Below are 19,119 nucleotides of genomic sequence, written 5' to 3'. Positions count from 1 at the left end.
GTTGCTGTTGCATGATGACATTGGCAGCCCAAAAGTGAGCTGCTCGACCTCTCCCCGGTTTGATTTCTTTTTCTTCTTCCTGCTGTTGTTGCAACCAAAAATGTGACGACCGAGTGAAAAGATGGTGGGCTGCCTGTTGCTAGGCCTTTTTCAGCCCATATATTTCTCGACGTTGGTCTGCTATATAGCCAGAGAAAAGAAAATGGCAGCTAGGAGAGAAACAACATTGGTTGCTGGTTGTCGGGGGGTTTCCATCTGCTCTTGTGTTGTTTCCATTAGATCCAGTGGCCTGGCAATGGCCCACGACAGTTGGAGAGAGAGAAAACGTCAAGTCAAAGACAATCGTCTTTCCACAGCAACGAAAAAAGGAGATTCTTCTTTCCCCTCGAGAAAAAAGGCGTCTCTTTTCTCTGTCGAGGCCTTTTATTTTATTTTATTTTTTCGCCGACTAGATTATCTGTGTCATGAACTGGAAACCGACTTTTTCCCTCGTCTATTCTCTTTTTCTCTCGATCTTTGGCATCCAGCTGCTCTTCCCCCCATGCCCATGTAATTGTATTTCCTCCTGCGGTCAGATCGAACGGTGAATTTCATCCATTCCGACCACTTTTCCTTTTTTCTTGTTGTCTCTGTGGAATTTTTCGGGGGGGGGGGAGAGAACATCCGACACTTGACGGAAATGGTCGGACACGCGCCGAGCTGTGCTCGTCAGTGCTGACCCCTGGTCGGGTTTCTTCGTCATCATCACTCGGTCCGACTTTGGAGCTGTTTGCGGATGGCATTTTGTAAACAGAAACCCTCCCCCCACCATCACCAACTGGAAGAAGAAGAAGAAGGGGTGTCTTGTCCTCCGGCGCCCAGTCAACGGCCAATGTGTAAACTCTGCCCGGAAGCTGTCTGACAGAATGATCAATAAAAACACACACGAAGTAAAAATAATGAAATTGTGAAAAAGAAGAAGAAGAAGAGCCGGGATGGATGGCGGCCGGAAGAGAAGAGAGTCTTCTAAACAAACAATTTCCTTGGAAGAAGAATCAAAGGGAGAAAGAAGAAGATGGGAAGGAAACTGGAAATTAAAATCTATTGATCTATTACGAGGAGAAGGAGGACGGAACTGGAAAGAGAGAAAATGATTAAGGCGTCGTTGGGCGTCTTCTTCTTCGAATCTTCTTCAGCTCTTGATGTTGTTACCGTTCGTATCGTCTTCTTTGATGCTTTGGTCCTGGATATCGGATACATATCCTCCGCTAATGAGATCTCTTTTCTCTCTCTAGTCGTATCCAGCCGGCCGGAATCCCCCCCCCCCTACCATCCTTTGAAGCCACGTTTCCAATTTATCTTTTTTCCCCAAAAAAAATTCAACTCTAAAAATAATGAGACGCCTTTTTCTCCCGTCCATTTTATTGGATGGATTTTGTTATTCAGGAACAAGCGGCGGAATCTAACGGGTTATAATGATCCCGACAATGTTATATAGGATGGGCGCGGTACGTAGTTGTCTCTCCGCCATTCACAATTCACGACTACACACACACGCGCTAGTTTTTTTTCTGTTTAATGAATGGCGGCTAATGGACCGAACGGGGGGGAGCGCCACATGTTGTTTTTGTTATTGTCAGTTTTTCGAGAGCTGTGTAGCGGGGAGGAGGACGGACCAGATGCTTGTTGGCCAAACGCCCAGCCCTGAATCGATTCGTCGGGTTATAACGGCAACCTGTGCTGGGCAGCCTGGAGAGAAAGAACACGCCCCGTGCGATCTCTTTTGGTGTTCCTGAATTAGAACACATTTTTTTCGTTCCCTTTTTTTCTTCTTGTGTGTGGATTTCGTGACTGTTTATTCGTTGACTGCGTGTCAGGAGACCCACCCACCCACCGAGAGAGAGAGAAGGAAGGAGAAAGCAGAAAATGAAATCAAAGTTATCGACCGACTTCCGGTGGCGTCGTCGTTTGTCGACGCGACGCCACCGCGCCCTACTTCCGTCTCTCATCCCCCATCCAACTTTTGGGTAATGGACTGAAGGGGGGAGGTGTGGGTGGTGGTGGATCAGTTATTTGGTTTTGAGGGGGGGCCCTTTCATTTTTTGATTTCCTTTTCAGCTCATTGGGACGTCATCGCTGGAATAGCAAATTCCTATCCCCCCCTCTTACATCGATGACGTGAATCGATTGGCGGATCGAATCAGACGATTCGTGACGTGATTCTTTTCATTTCATCGTGACAATTCCACCCCTCAATTGTTTTTCAAACACTAAAAAACGATCCTGTTTTGTGTGTGCCTGTCGTCACTTGGTAGGGCGACTTACGGCACACGTCACGTCTCGACTCTTTTTCGTACCGAGTCACGAAACATTTTCTCTCGTGAGTGGAAAAACGGGTGGGCGTTTCGATCCCCCCCAAAAGAGGAGGCACCGTCCTCTTGCTTCAAAAATCACAATGGCGACCGTTTATTGTGTGACCAGGGCCATTGGGTTCGTCGTGAGTTATCAAAGGAACGAACACGAACGCTGGAGGATCAAGGCCGTGAGCGTCTGAAAACTCATTTCACGTCTTAAGCTTTTCCGTCTCCCGTATTGTCTCTGAGGAACGGACGGAAGCAAAATGGCCGACTGTAGCATCAACTGGAAAGAAGCGGGAGTAGCGGGAGCGAGTTGCTGCCAGTCGGATGGATCTTTCTGTTTTTAGCTGCCTCGGGATTCTATTTCGGTCGCCGTATCAAAAATCGACGGGTGAAGAAAAAAAAGGAAAAGGAGAGCGGAAGTTGCCTTTCTCTCTCTCCCGCACCCATCTGCTGCTGCTGCCGGCCCAGCCTCTCTTTTTTTTTTCCAGCTGAAATTGAATGGGACGTTGGCAGCCAGGCAGGCAGGGATTGTCATGTTCCAAGATGTTTCCCCCCATTTTCTACACGCCGGCCAGAAATAGTCGACTGAATTGTTGCTCTCACCAGTGAAATGTTTCGTGGTGGTGGTGGTGGCCATTGAAGAAGGAGGAGGAGATTCGCTCAATGAAAATGTCGCCGATGCGCAAATGAAACTTCCGCCGCTCTGCCTCACGGCCTGCCAACCCAAAAAGTTATTTATAAATCACGAACGGGTTATGGCCGCGGGATCGGGTGTAACGAGCCCGCCACTGCCCGCCACCCGAATTGAATGGGGCGGCGGCGGCGTCATTGTTTACCTTTCGGGAGGCACCAGGAGAGAGAAATGGTCCGGCCGGCCGGCATTGGGAGTATACTTTTTTTGGGTTGTTATTTTGAATGATCGCCTCGATTTTGTTGGTCGATGATGAACGGCCGGGCAGAGTCAAAAGACCTTGAGAAGGGCACGGGGCCAAAATGGGCCGCCCGAAATGCGTTTTTGTGGGAGATTGGCGTGACACGAACGGGCTCGTGCCAAGACATTTGATGGGTTGTTGTTGTTGTTGTCTTTGGCCTGCGGCGTTTGAGCGCCCAGTTCCGTTTCGCATCAGCGGGACCCGATTCATCTTATGGGATGTTGTTGCCCCGGCCATTTTCGTCTTGTTCCTCCTCCATCGTTTGACCTTCTTCTTCTTCTCCCGGCCAGAAATCGAACAAGATGGACACAACTTTTTGGGTTTTTTCGTCAGGTGACAGGTGTGCCGGACCCGAAAGACTCACACGGCCGCCAACTTCTATAACCAACACTCACACGGCCGGGTCGCGTTCAACTTTTTCTCTGCAACTTTGGCAAGTTTTTCGGGTACCAGTGGTATACATAAACATGTGGAGACAAGTATCGTCTTTTTCTTTCTGCTTTCGTGACCTCAAGGGCATATCCACCAGACTCAGCTGAGAGAGTTAGGCTCCTCGGCGGCCAGACACCTCGTTGGTCGACGTGTAGCTCCAGGTGATGGCAACATGTCTGCTGTTGTTGTTGCCTTTTTTCCTTCCAGCTTGGGCCCTACCTTGTTTCTTTTCTTTCTTTCTCTCTTTCGTGCGGAATTCTCTTTTGGAATCTCATCCCGACCGAGTTTTCACCACCGGTGAATGAATGAATCGACCACCCGACTCACTCACACACGTCCGTATACAACACGGCGGACCTACTTTTGCAGATGAGAGTAGAAGAAATTCTTTTTGAATTTCCAGCGAAGTCGTTTTGAGGTTTTTCCTTCCGTTTCTTGACCCCGAGTCGAACTCTCGCAGCCCTTCATTGTGTTTTTATTTTATTTTATCTTTTTATGTTCACCGTAGAAATCGAATAATAAAAAAGAAGGTGCCGGCGGTGCTGTTTCGGCGTACAACTTTCTCTCTCTCTCCAGCAGCGGTGGCGGCCGTTTTCCACATATTTGGCATTGTGTGTAGGCCGCACCCGTTTGTTGTTGATGGCAAGTTGTTGGCTGGCTGGCTGGCTGGCCCTTTTTGGGATCGCGCTGCCAACGTTACGTACGTACGTACGTAGGTGAAGCTCAAAGAAAGAAAGAAAGAAAGAAAGGTGAGGTAGAGAGAGAGTTGAGCCAAGGTTTTTTGTGTGTGTGTGTGTTATTCACGCACGCCAGAAGGAGGCGGAGCTCGTTTCTTTCGTTGGGAGAATCGGGGAAGGGGGGCGCCAGACAGCGGGACCCGACCCCGAGCCAGGCGACCGGGACCGACGGGAGAGACCCGCAGCGGCAGCGGTGGCGCGACGCTCAGTCAACTTGCAAGAGCTGAGAGATGTGGATGCAGTGCGGTCGACGGGTCCCACCTCCACCAAAGGACTCGACCCTTTTCGACTTGTTCATTTCTCTCTCATCAACACCGACGATATAACAGGGAAATTCTCAACCCAACCAAAACTAAACTACAAGTTTAATTCACGTTCGTCTTGGTGCTGTGTGTGTCTGTGGGTGTGTGTGGTGTCCTGGAATGGAGGGATTAAAGTTGCATGTGAGTTTGGTTCATTGGCTCTTGACAGTGTCGCCACCTTGACATCCCACCCTCCAAAAATAAATCGGATATTATTATTCACTTCTGCCGGAGAGAAATTCAATCGTGGTTAACCCTCTTTGCTTCCGGCCGGAAGGATTACAGCCGCCGCCGCTTCTTCTTCTTCTTTTTCTCTGAATGAAATTTTCGTGTGTCGCCGGAATGACAACGACGACGACGACGACGTTCGTGATGATTGGGACGATTGGATTGGATTTCATTAGCGTCGTCGGGATTATGCAAATTGCTGGAGCTATTTGGAGGAGCAGAGAGTCGAACCAGCACCGGAACTTGGGACGTTGACATCCGGGCTCTTCTTCTTGTGAATGACAAAACGCAGGGGAACCCGCACGTGGTGTCTGTGTGGGTGGCAGCAGCAGTAACGGCAGGAGACTGGGCGGAATTTCGATACCGGAGGGGAAATAATAAATAAATAGTCAATCACTTTTATCTCTCCCCCATAATCTTCTAATGCGATTAAAAGCCCCAAAAGTTTCCCGTCGTTTGGTGGGTGGAACTGTGTGGTGGTGGTGGTGCCCCGAAAAACCGGAAGTGACCCTTGAAATAGAAAGAAAAACAACAAGATCCAGCGGATCGAATTTCACCCGTGACGGCGGTTGGGTTCTATTGACTCGTCTCCGATAGGATCGCATTTGACGGAGACATTCGACGTGATGGCCGCAACCGATTGGAAATTCGGATGAGAGCCGGAAGCAAAAAGAAAAAGCGGAAGAGAAGAAGAAGAGGAAGAAGACGAAGAAGAAGAAGAAGAAAAAGTGTCTTTTTTGATCAAGTTGTTGAAGGCGAATTTTCTTTCAATTTATTTCGGCCAGTGTTGTGTGTCTGACGTGTGTGTGTGGGTGTGTGTGTGTGTGCGGAGTGAAGGAGAAGAAGAAGAAGCGGAGATGGTCCGACTTTTTCTCGTACCTGGTTGGTGTTGTTGTCGTTTATTGGTTCCCGATGGAAATGGGCCGCCACCGTATTGGCCGTTTGATACTTGAACGATCGACGTCGTCAGGTCAGCGGCGGCAGTGGCTCCTTTGAGATTCGCTCCCGCCAGAAAAAGAAAAAAAAACGAAATTTTTGGGCCGTTTGGTGCGTGTGAAATATGACGACGCAAGATTGGACTAGAATGTTGAAAAGCTTCCGCACCAAAACGTACCGCAATCTCCCGACGACGGTTGACGACCACCACAAGGCCGGATCGGCCGGATCTCCTTTGAATGACACCCGATCGTCGTCGGTTGGATTGTGCCACCACGACGGTGGCGGCCAAGACGCTGATGACGGCCACTGTCGTAAGTTGTTGCCCGTCCACCAAATCTTTTTTCTTATTTTCCTTCCGCCCAACTGAAAACGAGAAAAGGAATCGAATTTCGATCCGGCGTTGTGCGTCATTGTCCGATGGACCCCCCCCCCCCCCCCCATTTGATCCACAACTTCCGTCACCGTCGTCGTCATCGCAGGATGTTGTTGTCTTGTTGATTCTTACATTTTTTGGGTTTTTGGGCTCTGGAATCTGAAAGGAGCAAAAAATAATTTTGGGGGTTATATATCCGGCTGTAATCATAAATGTGTCTCGTGACTATAGCCGAAATGGTAAAACTAATCCACGTCGTTCTTATTTCTTTTCTATTTTGATTGTTGTTGCTGTTTGGCCGGGGCTGATTGGATGGGCGGATGAATGGATGGATGGATGAAAAACAGGTTTAGGTCCGCCAGCAGACCTCAGCAAAACAACAACAACCTCCTCGGACCCCATCAAGAAAGGGACGCTGTTGTTGGCGACGGACTGGACGTACAGTCAGCGACTGACGCCGCACCGGCCAAGGATCGGCTGCGGAGGGAAAAGTGGCGGCTGCAGCAGCAGCAGAGAGGCGGAAGGAGAGGAGGAAGAAGATAAGCCGCTAGCGGTGAGAGGTCGCAGCGCCTCTGAGCCGTCGTTCCTTTCGGCCAGCCGAGCCGTTAAAGTCCTCCGCGTTGCTTCGCCCGCCAACAGCCCATCGTCATACACACCACCAGCCGTCAAAGGTGAATTTTTCCCTTTTTTCTTCTTCAAATTTAATCGATGAGACGGACGCAAACAACAAATGCAAATGAATCCCAGTCGGAAAAAAAATGTCCATTTCTTTCCACCCCTTTTTTTTTCCTTTCTTGTTGTTGTTGTTGTTGTTGTGGCTAATGGCGTCCGTCCTTGGTTGGATTCCAAGAATCCCCAAAGAAAAAGGAGAAACAGGTTTTTTGTGGGGGGGTCAGGTAAAGGCTCGGCCGGCCCTTGTACGGGGTCCCGTGTAATTAGTCGAACAATCTGTCTGTCTGCTGCCCGTCTGTCTCGACTGTAGAAATGCAAACGCTCAACTCTGGCGTCTCTGCGAGAGACAGACGGAAAAAATCTTTTTTAATCCCCCCGACTATTTAGCACGCGGACCTTACACACATTTGATCAATGAGTGTAGACGGGGGGACACGCAGCGGAATGGGTGGCAACGATTTGACCAGCTCGGGGTGTGGCCTGGTGGAATTTCTTTTTTGTTTTTATTTTGTGTTTTATTTTGTGCTGGACTTGACTTAACCAAACTTTTTTGCTGGGCTGGACTGGGCAGAGATCAGCAGCATTACGGGGCTGCAACAGCAAATCAAGGCGGCCTTTGGCCGTTGGCGAAAAAGAGGAACTCCGTCGTCGCCGTCTTCTTCATCCGCATTCGAGGAGGAGGTGGGCAGCGGCGGTGGTCCCATCCGCGAGGACTGCTTCGACCATCCGCTCAACGTCCGGCTCTCGGCCCAGAGTCAGACTTTTTCGCATCCGCATCGGCTGACCGTTTTCCCGCCTTTCCCTTCCGGAAGCGGAGCCTCACCCTCCTCCGCCAACGTTTCCCCGGCTAGAACCAACAAATCATCCGCCTCCCCTTCCAACCCTACCGGCGCCGGCGGCAGCAGCTCCAAATCCAGCGGAGGCAGCCACCCCTTTTCCTTCGTGCGCGGATTACGCAAGAGGCGCGCAGGCAGGGAAGGCTCCGAGTCGACATCCACAAATCAACAGCACCGCAACCTGTCGGATCTCTGCTCGGATCGCATCCGATCGCGCACGGCCGGCGACAGCGGCTGGCCCAATTGCTCCAGCCGTTTGGGCGGCGGACAGGATCATTTCGGATCCTTTGGACCCTTGACGTCCAAATCCAGGAGCGATCACAGTTTGCACCGAATCCTCAAAGAAGACAATACCTGGACCGTTTTCGCCACTCTCCGGCCGCCTTCCGGTTCGTCCCTTCCGACAACAATTTTTCATTTGTGTTTAATGGAATTTTTCCGTTTTATCTTTCCGTTTTATTTTGATGTTATTCGTTTAACAGATAAAGGAGGTTCGTTATCCAAAGGTTCGACGGCCTGGACGTTTGGACTTTTTAGCGACTCTCCGTCTCATTCGTCGTCGTCGCACCAGCAGCGACGCCAGGCGTCGTCATCGTCTTCGGTCGCCAAATCCACCAAGAGCAAAGCGGCTTCCGTTGCTCCGTCGCCGGAACTGCTCCACCGTTCCTTCACCCCTTCCTGCTTCCCTCCCGGCCATCCACTTGGCCTCCACCTACCGTCTTCTACCGGTGGCGGATTTTTCGGCCGCAACGAGAGGAGGACCCGGTCGCTCGAGCGGTGCTCGCAGCAGCGCGTCAGGAGCTCAGGCGCTCCTGGACTCTCGTCTAATTCAGGTGCTGGCGGCTACGGTTCGTCGACTGCTCCGGCCAAACCCCCGCCACCCATCCCGTCTCGGGTCCGCTCACGTTCACTCGAGAAAAACTACCAAATCTCGACGACCACGCCCCACGTCCAGAGGCAGAGCGTAGCAACAACAACCACCGGCCCAGCAACAACAGCAACAACTGTGACCAACAACTCGGCGACAAGTGGTGGTTCGGCGCCGGCTGCCAACAACTCTACTCCGCTCCTGCCCATCCGGCGGAATAACGTGCCCCCGGAAGTCTTGGCCACTTGGTGCACCTTCAACGAAGCTTTTGGAGGCGGACGGCCCAAACAGCAGCACCGCATTCCGGCCGAGCCTTTGACGGTCAGCGACGAACGTGATTCGCCCGGCTCGCCCGTCTTTGAGGAACTTTTCCTTCCACCGCCGCAGAAATTTGCGGCCGCCCCTCATCCGCCCATCGCCAACCCGACGGTGGCCGAGCTCATCAACAACAACAACAACAACAATAAGCGCAACAGCGTGGGAGCGAGTAGTTGTTGCTGTTGCAGCAGTTGCAGCGGCGGCCACAGCAGCGCCGGTGTCAGTTGCAGCTCGAAATCGACGCCCAGGTCGTCGCCCGTCCCGCCACCACCGCCACACCTGCCCGAAACGGTCCTGTACGGGACGCGGGAGGCGCCCGTCTTGGAGCGTCACTGCGTTGAAGGCGGCGAGTTCATCATCGCCTGGCTCTCGCATTCCAACGGTTCGTCCAGCCACAGCAGCAACGCATCGGCCGGCCATCACCGAGTCGGAGCCGCCGCCCTTGTGCCTCCTCCGGCCCTACCTGTCCCTTTGCATCCGGCGGCAGTTGTTGCCGGCAACAACGAAATGCAATCGTCAACTTCGTCTGCCAACTCGGCGGGAGCTGCTGCTGCTGGCAATCAGGGCAGCAGCCTGGCCGCCGCTGGCGGAAGCAACAACAGCAGCAACCGGAGTTTCATCAACAAACCGGCGCGCGGATGGCTCCATTCTGACGTTGTGATTGTCCGCGAGGGGATTACCTACTTTGTCCGAGTAAGTAGATTGGTCGTTGCTGGACTTTTGCCAACTTTTATCCCACCACCACTCCCGCACGCACGCACCCAGTCCGGCACAACCTTTTGTTTTTTGGGTTCCCTCCCATCCGTCCATCCATCCGTCCATCGTCGAGGGGTTTTTTTAATTTGTTTTCGTTTCACCGTCAATCCCATTTTGTGTTTTTTTTTCGGCCGGCCAATGGATAGACCCGTTTTGCTTCTCCCTCCCTCCTTCCCCAAAGTCTCAAATGTGTCCATCTGCAGGGTCCCTGCTGGCCACACTGTAGTGTCGGTTGCCACTCTTTCTCTTGCCCCCTCCCTTGCTCCGGCGTACGTGTGGGCGGAATCGATCCGGGGGCCGTGCGTTAGTAGCGATGAGCTGCCAGTCGGTCCGGTGAGAGTCAACAACACACGACCGTCAGAGCTTCTGCTTTTGCTTTGCCGTGACGGGGGTTTTCTTTCGTGTACGTGCGTGCGTGTGGGTGTGGCTAAGATTGGGGAAAATCGATCGAGTGCCGGCGGGAGGGCGGGCGGGAGCTAGAAGGAAAGGAGGGGGCAGAAACGGTTGTCAAAGAGAAGCTATACACATCCCACCCAACCCATCTCTCTGCCAAGCAGTAGTAGCGGGATCAATTGAATTGTCGAAGGAGCCAGAGCTCCTTGGCTTCGAAATATCAAAAAAAGAAGAAGAAGAAAACGAAGGGAAGGAGTTGGGTGGGAGGGAATGGAGTGGAACCCCCACGCATATTGTCACACAGTGAGTCCCTAGATGTGTGTGCGTCCTGGCGATAAAAAGTCGCAAGCAAAGGGGCTCTGCTGCTGGGGGGAAAGGAAAAAAAAAGAATGTTTGGCAGGATCGATTCCCCTCCCTCTGAAAACAGTCGCCATTTTTCTATTGGGATTGCGTCCAGGTGCGGAGTCTGCACACACACAAAAAGAAGAAGATGATTTTTTTGTTGCCAGTCTCTTTTGTTGTTGGGAAAGTTGGATTTTGCTCGGTTGGATCTAATCCTGCCCAGCGATATCGGTCACTAGACGTGTCCTCCTTGTGCCTGGGCTGGGAAATGTAGCCAGCCTTGCAGGAGAGAGAGAAAGAGAGAAGAGTCTTGTGTGCCCGGTCGATATTGTCGACTGTGGAGATGGGCAAAAGTAATCTGTAAAAGAGATGGCTCTCGTAAATGCAAAAAAGGGAAAAGAAAAAGGAAAACAAGGAGGAAGAAATAATAGCGTTGCCTGGAAGAAGTCGACGACAACTAAATCCAGTTGATTCCCAGGATCGATCAATAGTCAGTGGAGAGAGAAGGAGAGAAATAGAAGGAGGATCCTTGGCTCCTGAAAAAAGATTAAATATCGAAGAATTTTGTGCAATGATGAAATTAGATGGTCGTAACTGTAGAAGCCACTCTACGTACACAACTACTACGTGCACGGTTGTAGTAGTAATGTTGACACACACACACACAAGTGAAATAGAAAATAAATCTCTTCAAGTTCTTCTTCTTCTGCCTTGCCAGTCCAAGAGTTCTTTACTACTCCGCCCTTATTCTCGCTACATCCATTGTGGGGGACTTGATCTTTTTTCTTTCAAATATTTGCAGTATATCGGATGCCTGGAAGTCAACACGTCCATGAAGAGCCTGGATTTCGACACTCGCTCACAAATTGCCAAGTGGGTCTCCTTCCATCTTCTTTATTTTTCGAAATTTGTTGAATTGATCCAATTTTTCTATTTGTCGTTTGCGTCACAGGGAATGCATCAACATTGTTTGCGAAACAGCCGGACTCAAAACGGTCGACAAAAAGCGGAAGGTAAAAATGGAACGGGGGACGTCTTCATTCATAGTTTTTCTTCTTCTTTGTTATTTATTAACGAATGCCGGTTGTTGGCTCCTCCTCCTTGACGGTCCAGGCCACAGCAGCACAAGTCTCTGTGTCGGGGCCCCCGTTTTAGCCCGGGTTGTGTATTGATTTTATTGATTTTTCTCAGCTCCTTGCTCACCATCTGACCTCTTCTTCTCCTTTCGTCTTTGGAAAAGGCAAATTGTGTCACTTGCGCCACACTCCTCTAATCTCGTTCTTGTTAGCGTCTGCTCATCTTATTAGCCGGCCAAGTATCACCCCCTGTACACACACACAGAGAAAAACGGGAGAGCCGGAGTCACAGTGGATGGCCGTCGATTCGGTCCATTTCGGGGTTGGCAATTGGCGGATGAGTCAAAAGTCCAGCAAGGGCAGTGACTCGTGTGTGGAGTGGAGACACACAACTCCGCCCACATGCCAATCCCACTGCTCCTTGCCACTCTTGCTTTCCTCCACTCCATCTTATGATGTTTGGATCATTGAATTGAATAGTAGCAGCTGTAAATCTTCACGCCCACTCTTTTTTTCTTTTCTTTTTGGTCTTTACTTGGTTACCTCCTCCTCCTCCCACCCGCACTTTATTCGAGTCGCTAGACAACCAGGCAGGCGCTAGGCTCTTCTAGTTCTTATATCTAGAAGGTCTTATTCTTCTTGCTTCCGGCTATTTACTCCCTTCTTCTTCTTCTTCATCTTTTTTATTCTTTATCGATCCGATAAAAGCCCAACAACCTGGGAGGGAAAAGCGCTGATGAATGATGGGGCGAGACTTGTCCTGATCTTCCTGATGATGGTGTGATGTGTTTGAAATTGCAGGTCGACCGGCGAATCCAGCGGATCCTGGGAGACGCCCCTCACATGGAACACGCTGGCAGCGACGTTGCCTTGACCATCAGCAGCGGATGTTTGAGGATCAGCACGCTGGAGGGAAGCACAGTCGTCGCTTGTCACGACATGCCCAACATTTCCTTCGCTTCCGGCGGAGATCCCGTCAGTTATTTTTTGTTTATTTCTTTGTTTTATCGTTTTTTAATCCGGCCCGCCCTAATTCAATTTGCCCCCACCCTTCAAAATAGGATACCCTGGATTTCGTCGCCTACGTGGCCAAAGACAATGTGCACGGCCGAGCTTGTTACGTCCTCGAATGCGGAGGTGGATTGGCGCAGGACGTCATCACAACCATCGGTCAAGCGTTCGAACTGCGTTTCAAGGAATACCTGAAGCGGACGCCGCGTCCAGCTGCCAACGCCGCTGAGTCCGTTCTCGATGGGTAACATTTCGGGCTAAAAGAGAGGGGGGAGAACGTTATCGATTCGTCCAAAGGATCTTTTAAAAAATCGACCCGTTTTCCTTCTCCCATTTGCAGACGCGATCTTGTCGCTGGTGGACACGTCACCGCCACCGGAGTTGCTGCTGCTGCGGCTGCTCCTCCTTCCTGGTCACCGGACGACCCCGAGTATTACAACGATTTGCCCGGTAAAGTACCGCCGGATGTGGGGCCACCGCCAGTTCCGCCACTTCCCAATTACCAGGCGCCGTTGGGAGGAGGAGGACCTGTCGTCGTGGCGTCATCGTCCGCTGGATCCAGCGCAACGGCTGGATCGTTGAAGAAGATTCACCAAGCCAACGATCGTCAAGCACGTCACACGGTTGACCTTTCCGACAACTTGATCGATTTGAATGCCGACGTGTCGTCAATGGGCGGCGGTGGCGGCCGGCTGGAGAGTACCGCCGCTGGATCAAATGGCGGTGGTGGCGCTGCTGCTGCCGCTGCGTCGTCGTCGTCGACGGCGTCTCTGTCGCCTTTCCCTGATCACGAATACGTCAACGGGATCATGGGATCGAGCAGCGATTTCAAAAACGCGCCCGTCAGCAAAGATCCATTCGATATGCGTGAGTCTCTCCTTTCTTTCTTGTCCGTCCGTCTCTTCCGGTTGTGTGTGTGTGCGCCATGACAAATTGCATTGGGATTTTCTGGAAATAGATCCGTTCTCGGCCGCCCTGCCCTCGCCGCTGCCGTCGGCTCTACTGGCGCCCAATGCGGCGAGTCTGGCCGCTGCTTCCGGACGCGGCCCCGTTGTCACCCTCCAGCGAGGAGGAACCAAAGCCGGAAAAGTAAGCCGCGTAAGCCCACTCGAGGCTCAATTGCTCCAGGAGATTTGGTTCCACGGGCCCATCAGTCGCAAAGAAGCCGAGGATCTTTTGAAACAAGTACAGTACAGCAGCAGCCATAGCCATAGCTATTTCGCCTGTCACGCCAAGATTTATTTGGTTCTTTTTCATATTTTATAGGACGGAGATTTCTTGGTTCGTGAGTCGCAGGGCTCTCAGGGCCAGTACGTGCTGACGGGAATGCAATCCGGCCACCACAAGCATTTGCTCTTGGTCGATCCTGAAGGCGTTGTAAGTCCTCCTTCCTCCGCCTTCGATTTCTTTTTTCAAAAATAATTGACAAAAGATTTGAAATGTTTTTCTTTTGGACTTTTGGCAGGTCCGCACTAAAGACAGAACGTTTGAGAGCGTGAGCCATTTGATCAACTTCCACCGGAATAACGTCCTGCCCATCATTTCGGCCGAGAGTGTTTTACTACTCAAGAGACCCGTTGCGCGTTCGCATCACTCGTGAAAAATGGACGTTCTTTCTTTTGTTGTCGCCACCAACCTCATCCAACCATTCGTTTCTTTTTTTCTTCTCCTTCCGCTTTCAACTTAATTCCAGCACCGAGTCCCGTCGTCGTGTGCCCAGCATAATCTAATTTCTCCCGAGCAAACGTCAAATCGTCTCTGGGGCTGTCCATATATTACGTAACGCAATTTTTCACCTTTTTGGACCCCCCCTCCCCCCCTTGTCACGGATCGTAACAAAAAAACAGACACCCCCCCTTCTAATTACGTAACAAAAAACAAAACCCCCCCCCCAGTGAATTTAAAAATACAAAATACAAAATTTTCTTGATTAAAGCCATGTATTTGATGTTACATGGTACAAACTCTTAGATAGGCTCAATAAAGAAGATGAAGGCGATAGCGGAGTACTAATCGATATTTTTGCCACTGTTTTAACTTTTTTTAATTGAAAAAAATTTTCGGCCTTGCTACGTAACGTTTTCAAAACTCCCCCCTCCCCCCTGTAACATTTCGTAACACTTTTTGCAACCCCCTCCCCCCCCTCATCGCGTTACGTAATATATGGACAGCCCCTCTGCTCCGAGTAGAAAGTCGAGAAAGACAAACATATCTATCGACGCCAATCTGCGTCCAGCCTCCCACATTTTTTGAATTTCGCCAGCTGAATTGTTTCGAGCAACACACCAAAACGAGAAGAATTGTTTCACCATTTTCATCTTACTGTCCTCACCATATTTGCCCCCTTTTTATTCTTAAATTAAATGTATAAATAATACCAAATCCCGGGTGGATGGAAAGCCAACCCAAAGAAATGAGAGAGAGGGGCCATCACACGCACGTACATAATAACCGCCGATGGGTTGGATTGCTCACGTCCCTTTTTTTTCGTTTGTCTTTTTTTCTCCCCCCGCTTTATTAAAGCTGCTTACACCACTGCTGCTGCTGCTGCTATCATCGAAGATAATGACGTCATCATTCACCGGAATGATGGGAGGGGGGGGGTTCTCCGTTGTCGTCACATCCGACACGCCTGCGCAAAAGTTAGCCCGGCTCTCTTTTTCTGCGTCGATTCCGGCCAATTTACCTTTTCTTGATTGTAGATCGACTGGCATCAAAAGTGGGTGAACAACTACAACTAAAACTCGAAAAATTGGAAATGTGTGTATTACATCATCATCGCTGGCGAGAGAAAAGAAAAAGTTGTCCCTGTCCTCCCCCGCACGCTTGATAAGAAATTGTGAATAATTTTTGTTGTTGTTGTTATATCGACCACCTTTTTTTCGTGACTTTGAATTCACGACGCGTCAAGACGTCGTCGTCACCTTTGGCTGCGTTTGATGGGGACCGTGGGACGTGTTTTCTTTCTCTCTTTTGTATTTTTCGCCCCGGCAGGAAGGTGAAAGTCCCCCCTTCCCACGCAATCATCAAATAGTATGTCACGTTGTTGTTGAATTGTTGTTGCGTCGGTCGAAGCTGGTGCTCCTTGCACGCTGCTACATTTCTCTCTCCCCATATCTCACCTCCGTTTCACACCAAATGTCACGACCGCCGGTCTGTATCGCTTTTGAAAATGTTGGGAATATTTCGTTGTGGCTGTCACATCCAGATTATTATCATAATATGTCTTTTCAACTCTCACCCTCCTCCACCCTATACATATTATATATATATATTGCATATTATATCCAACTGGAAAACAAACAAAACAGATATTCGTACGTGTAGGACTCACAATAACATGTTTACGGGCGGAGAGGAGTAAATCGCAAGTCGCTCGTGTCTCGTAAAATGAAAGAAAAGAAAACGAAAAGATAATTCTATGAAATTGTGGATGGCCTGACTCCTCCTTCTCTCTCTCTTCCTTGTACCGCGCAATCACTTGTCACACATTTTCTCGATGGAATTGTTCACGAATATCTTACATATATATACATACAAAACATGAACTCCCCACACACAAAACACACTTTGAGAAATCATATCCTTTGTGCGTGTCCTCCTCCGACTCGTCGATCGATGCTACCCCGGTCGGCGACCAGGATTTTTCTGAAACAAATAACGTACCTTGTACTACTGTTTTATATTTGCCTTATGTCTTACCCATTGCTTTCCACACGCATACAGATATATCTTATATTTAAAATAATGAAATTCGAGACGACGACGGGGGAAAAAAAAACCCTCCTCACGTCGTCTGGTTTATTGTATAATGCCCAGGCTCGATGATGGATTCTACATGTAGATCTAAATCTCTTTTTTTTGTGTACGATACGGAAAATAACCATTTTCCTCCCTCGCGTTCCATTGTTTTCTTTGTTTTTTTTTCTTTTCCACGACTAAGCTGGAGGGGGAAAACCAATAAAAGGATTCGAGAAACAAATAAATGTGTCTTAACTTTGTTTCATACTTAATAGTTTGTAATATTACATCAGTCGAATGGAAAGAAAAAAAGTAGTTTTGGGTTCCCGATAAACCCCATCTAGGAATGTCATCCCAACTATTTTAATCAATTCCTAGTCACGTACGCACATGAAATGCGTGCGTGTACTACGTATACGTTACTGCGTCACTAGACAAGTAAGTTCGAATTGGAAAAGGAAAAAAGAAATAACGCGGGAAATACAAGTTGCCGATAATACAATCTGGCAACTTCGGAACTTTGGGATTTTCATCATTTTCTGAAAATGAGATCGCCACTTTAGCAGACGCGGCCAGAAAGACGAGATGAACGATATGAAGTTTGAAATTCCTGCCTCTTTTTGAATTATTTGGGTGGATTGTTTGTTTTATGTTGAAAAATGAATTTCGATTCGCTTGCTAAAAAACGAATTCGCGAAGCTAAGAAAAAAGCCAGACCCGGTAAGTGAAGTTCGCTCTGTGTTTTTTACGACCCATGTGTTGGGCGTCTCATTTGGCTACTGTGGACGTCATTTATCTTTCTTTTTGGTTATTTTTCATCTATTCCAGAACTCCATTCCAGTGCAGTTTGGGTAGAGCAAGGCTTTCACAAAAATTTCAAGCCTTTCACTGTGTTTACCGACAATGTAGAGAGAATCAGTGTTGACAAAATCAGCCCCCAGGAATTTATTGAACGCTTTGAAAGGCCCTATCTACCAGTAAGAAATGAAATGTTGCTTCTCCTTTTAACACCAATTAACCGTCTTTCTCAGGTTGTTATTTTAGATGCTCAAAGAGAATGGATGGCAAATTATAAGTGGACAATTCAGGCAAGTATTTGCTGAATACAATACTAATTGTCAAAGCTGATTCTATCAAGTGGTTCTCTATGATGCAGAGACTGGCCAAGAAGTATCGCAACCAAAAGTTCAAGTGTGGTGAAGACAATGAAGGTTATTCGGTAAAGATGAAGATGAAGTATTACACCCACTACATGCAAACCACCACAGATGACAGCCCATTGTATATATTTGATAGCAGCTATGGTGATGTAAGTCAACTAACAAGATTTTGTCATTTTTTTTTTACGAAAATTTTGTTTGCTTGTTGTTTGTCCAGCACCCAAGGAGAAAACGATTGCTGGAAGACTATGACGTGCCTGTCTACTTTAGAGACGATTTGTTTAAATACGCCGGCGAGGAGAAGCGGCCCCCCTACAGATGGATTGTCATTGGACCAGAAAGATCCGGAACTGGGATACACATTGACCCTCTCGGTACTAGTGCGTGGAACGCTTTGGTCTTCGGCCATAAACGGTGAGATAATAATGGAATAAGAAACAATCGAGATTTCGGCATTATTTCTCAACTCTTGATGCACTCAGGTGGTGCTTATTCCCTACGCATACTCCACGCGAATTGATTAAACTGACTTCTCAAGAGGGAGGAAAACAACAGGATGAAGCAATAACCTGGTTTAAAATTATATATCCTAGGACACAAAGCCCTAACTGGCCAGCTGAATTTAAACCAGTATGTACTTACGCTCCTATTTTGGCTATTTTTTTACGATTCATCAGTCTGTAATATTCGTCACAGCTCGAAATTTTGCAAAAGCCTGGTGAAACAGTCTTCGTTCCCGGAGGCTGGTGGCATGTCGTGTTAAATCTAGACACAACTGTTGCCATCACTCAAAACTTTTGCTCTCGCACAAATTTTCCAGTCGTGTGGCATAAAACGGTTCGTGGAAGGCCCAAGTTTTCTCGCAAGTGGTACAAAACTTTAAAAGTAAGTTACAACGTCACTTTACTTACGCAACGTCACTTACAAAGTCATTTATTTATATTCATATTGATTGTTTTGTACTCATCTAGATTCACGAACCTGAGCTTGCGATTGTCGCTGATAATGTCAATCTTAAATCACACACTGGTGTTGCTTCCGATAGCTCGTCAGACAGTTCCAGTTCTAGCTCCAGTTCATCTGATTCCGATTCAAGTGATGAAGAAACCAGCATGGATCGAAAAAGCAAACGTGAAGAAAATGGAAGTAGTATGACAGCAGTGCACAAAAAGAAAAGGTATACTGAAGCTTTTTCTGAGCGTTTCCTTGTCGTTTCATCGACTGATGCAATTATTTCAATATTTGTATTAATTTAGGAGAAAATTAACTCGTACTCCGCCGCGGGTGATGAACTCATAATGCCAATAGCGGCATTGGACACGATCATTGATTCAAGAGAGCTTCATCTAGACAAATAATTAATTACAATTTTCTTGATATCCTCTCAATTTGGTCGAACCTGCCGTTCAAAATTTCCCTTTTATTATTCCCCTTGTACTGTATCTCAGCAAAAGTTGATTGATTCGTGATGATAAACCATTTTTGCTTCTTTCTTGTAGTTCTAGGAAAATCTCTGAATTGGTGTTTTTTTTCCACTTTTGTTTAACAGATGCCTTGCATACTGTACCTTGTATCAAGTGTTCAGTGCCTCTCGCCAATAAAATTTCACACATATACAATATTTGTACGCATTACATTTTATTTATAAATCAGTGTAGGATAAA

At 48.5% G+C, this 19,119-nt stretch overlaps 2 protein-coding genes across 2 annotated transcripts; both read left to right on the top strand.

The window, feature by feature from the left end:
- The first annotated feature begins 644 nt into the window (after nt 1–644).
- On the top strand, nt 645–14,310 carry LOC124188737. The gene is made up of 12 exons (XM_046581555.1): nt 645–6,220; nt 6,630–6,953; nt 7,526–8,179; nt 8,273–9,669; nt 11,270–11,340; nt 11,420–11,480; nt 12,345–12,518; nt 12,605–12,798; nt 12,895–13,421; nt 13,513–13,739; nt 13,821–13,931; nt 14,020–14,310. The coding sequence occupies exons 1-12, from the start codon at nt 6,031–6,033 to the stop codon at nt 14,152–14,154; spliced, it is 4,065 nt and encodes a 1,354-aa protein (XP_046437511.1). The 5' UTR covers nt 645–6,030; the 3' UTR covers nt 14,155–14,310.
- A 2,366-nt stretch (nt 14,311–16,676) lies between these two features.
- On the top strand, nt 16,677–19,071 carry LOC124188752 (bifunctional arginine demethylase and lysyl-hydroxylase JMJD6-like). Its single transcript, XM_046581583.1, has 9 exons — nt 16,677–17,015; nt 17,124–17,272; nt 17,327–17,383; nt 17,452–17,604; nt 17,673–17,869; nt 17,938–18,085; nt 18,152–18,340; nt 18,427–18,632; nt 18,712–19,071. The coding sequence occupies exons 1-9, from the start codon at nt 16,955–16,957 to the stop codon at nt 18,752–18,754; spliced, it is 1,203 nt and encodes a 400-aa protein (XP_046437539.1). The 5' UTR covers nt 16,677–16,954; the 3' UTR covers nt 18,755–19,071.
- The last annotated feature ends 48 nt before the right edge of the window (nt 19,072–19,119 follow it).

Source organism: Daphnia pulex, chromosome 2, assembly GCF_021134715.1.
Source record: "Daphnia pulex isolate KAP4 chromosome 2, ASM2113471v1".
NCBI lineage: Eukaryota > Metazoa > Arthropoda > Branchiopoda > Diplostraca > Daphniidae > Daphnia > Daphnia pulex.
Note: the sequence above shows the minus strand (reverse complement) of the source record. Positions and strands in the feature narration are given on the sequence as shown.

What these genes read in the sequence shown, in the direction of transcription:
- LOC124188737 (XM_046581555.1), top strand. Translation starts at nt 6,031, where the DNA reads ATGACGACGCAAGATTGGACTAGAATGTTGAAAAGCTTCCGCACCAAA. An exon ending in GCTGAGTCCGTTCTCGATGG is followed by an intron (nt 12,799 to 12,894) that starts GTAACATTTCGG and finishes TCCCATTTGCAG; the next exon opens with ACGCGATCTTGTCGCTGGTG. An exon ending in CAAAGATCCATTCGATATGC is followed by an intron (nt 13,422 to 13,512) that starts GTGAGTCTCTCC and finishes TTCTGGAAATAG; the next exon opens with ATCCGTTCTCGGCCGCCCTG.
- LOC124188752 (XM_046581583.1), top strand. Translation starts at nt 16,955, where the DNA reads ATGAATTTCGATTCGCTTGCTAAAAAACGAATTCGCGAAGCTAAGAAA. An exon ending in ATTATAAGTGGACAATTCAG is followed by an intron (nt 17,384 to 17,451) that starts GCAAGTATTTGC and finishes TCTATGATGCAG; the next exon opens with AGACTGGCCAAGAAGTATCG. An exon ending in TTGATAGCAGCTATGGTGAT is followed by an intron (nt 17,605 to 17,672) that starts GTAAGTCAACTA and finishes TTGTTTGTCCAG; the next exon opens with CACCCAAGGAGAAAACGATT.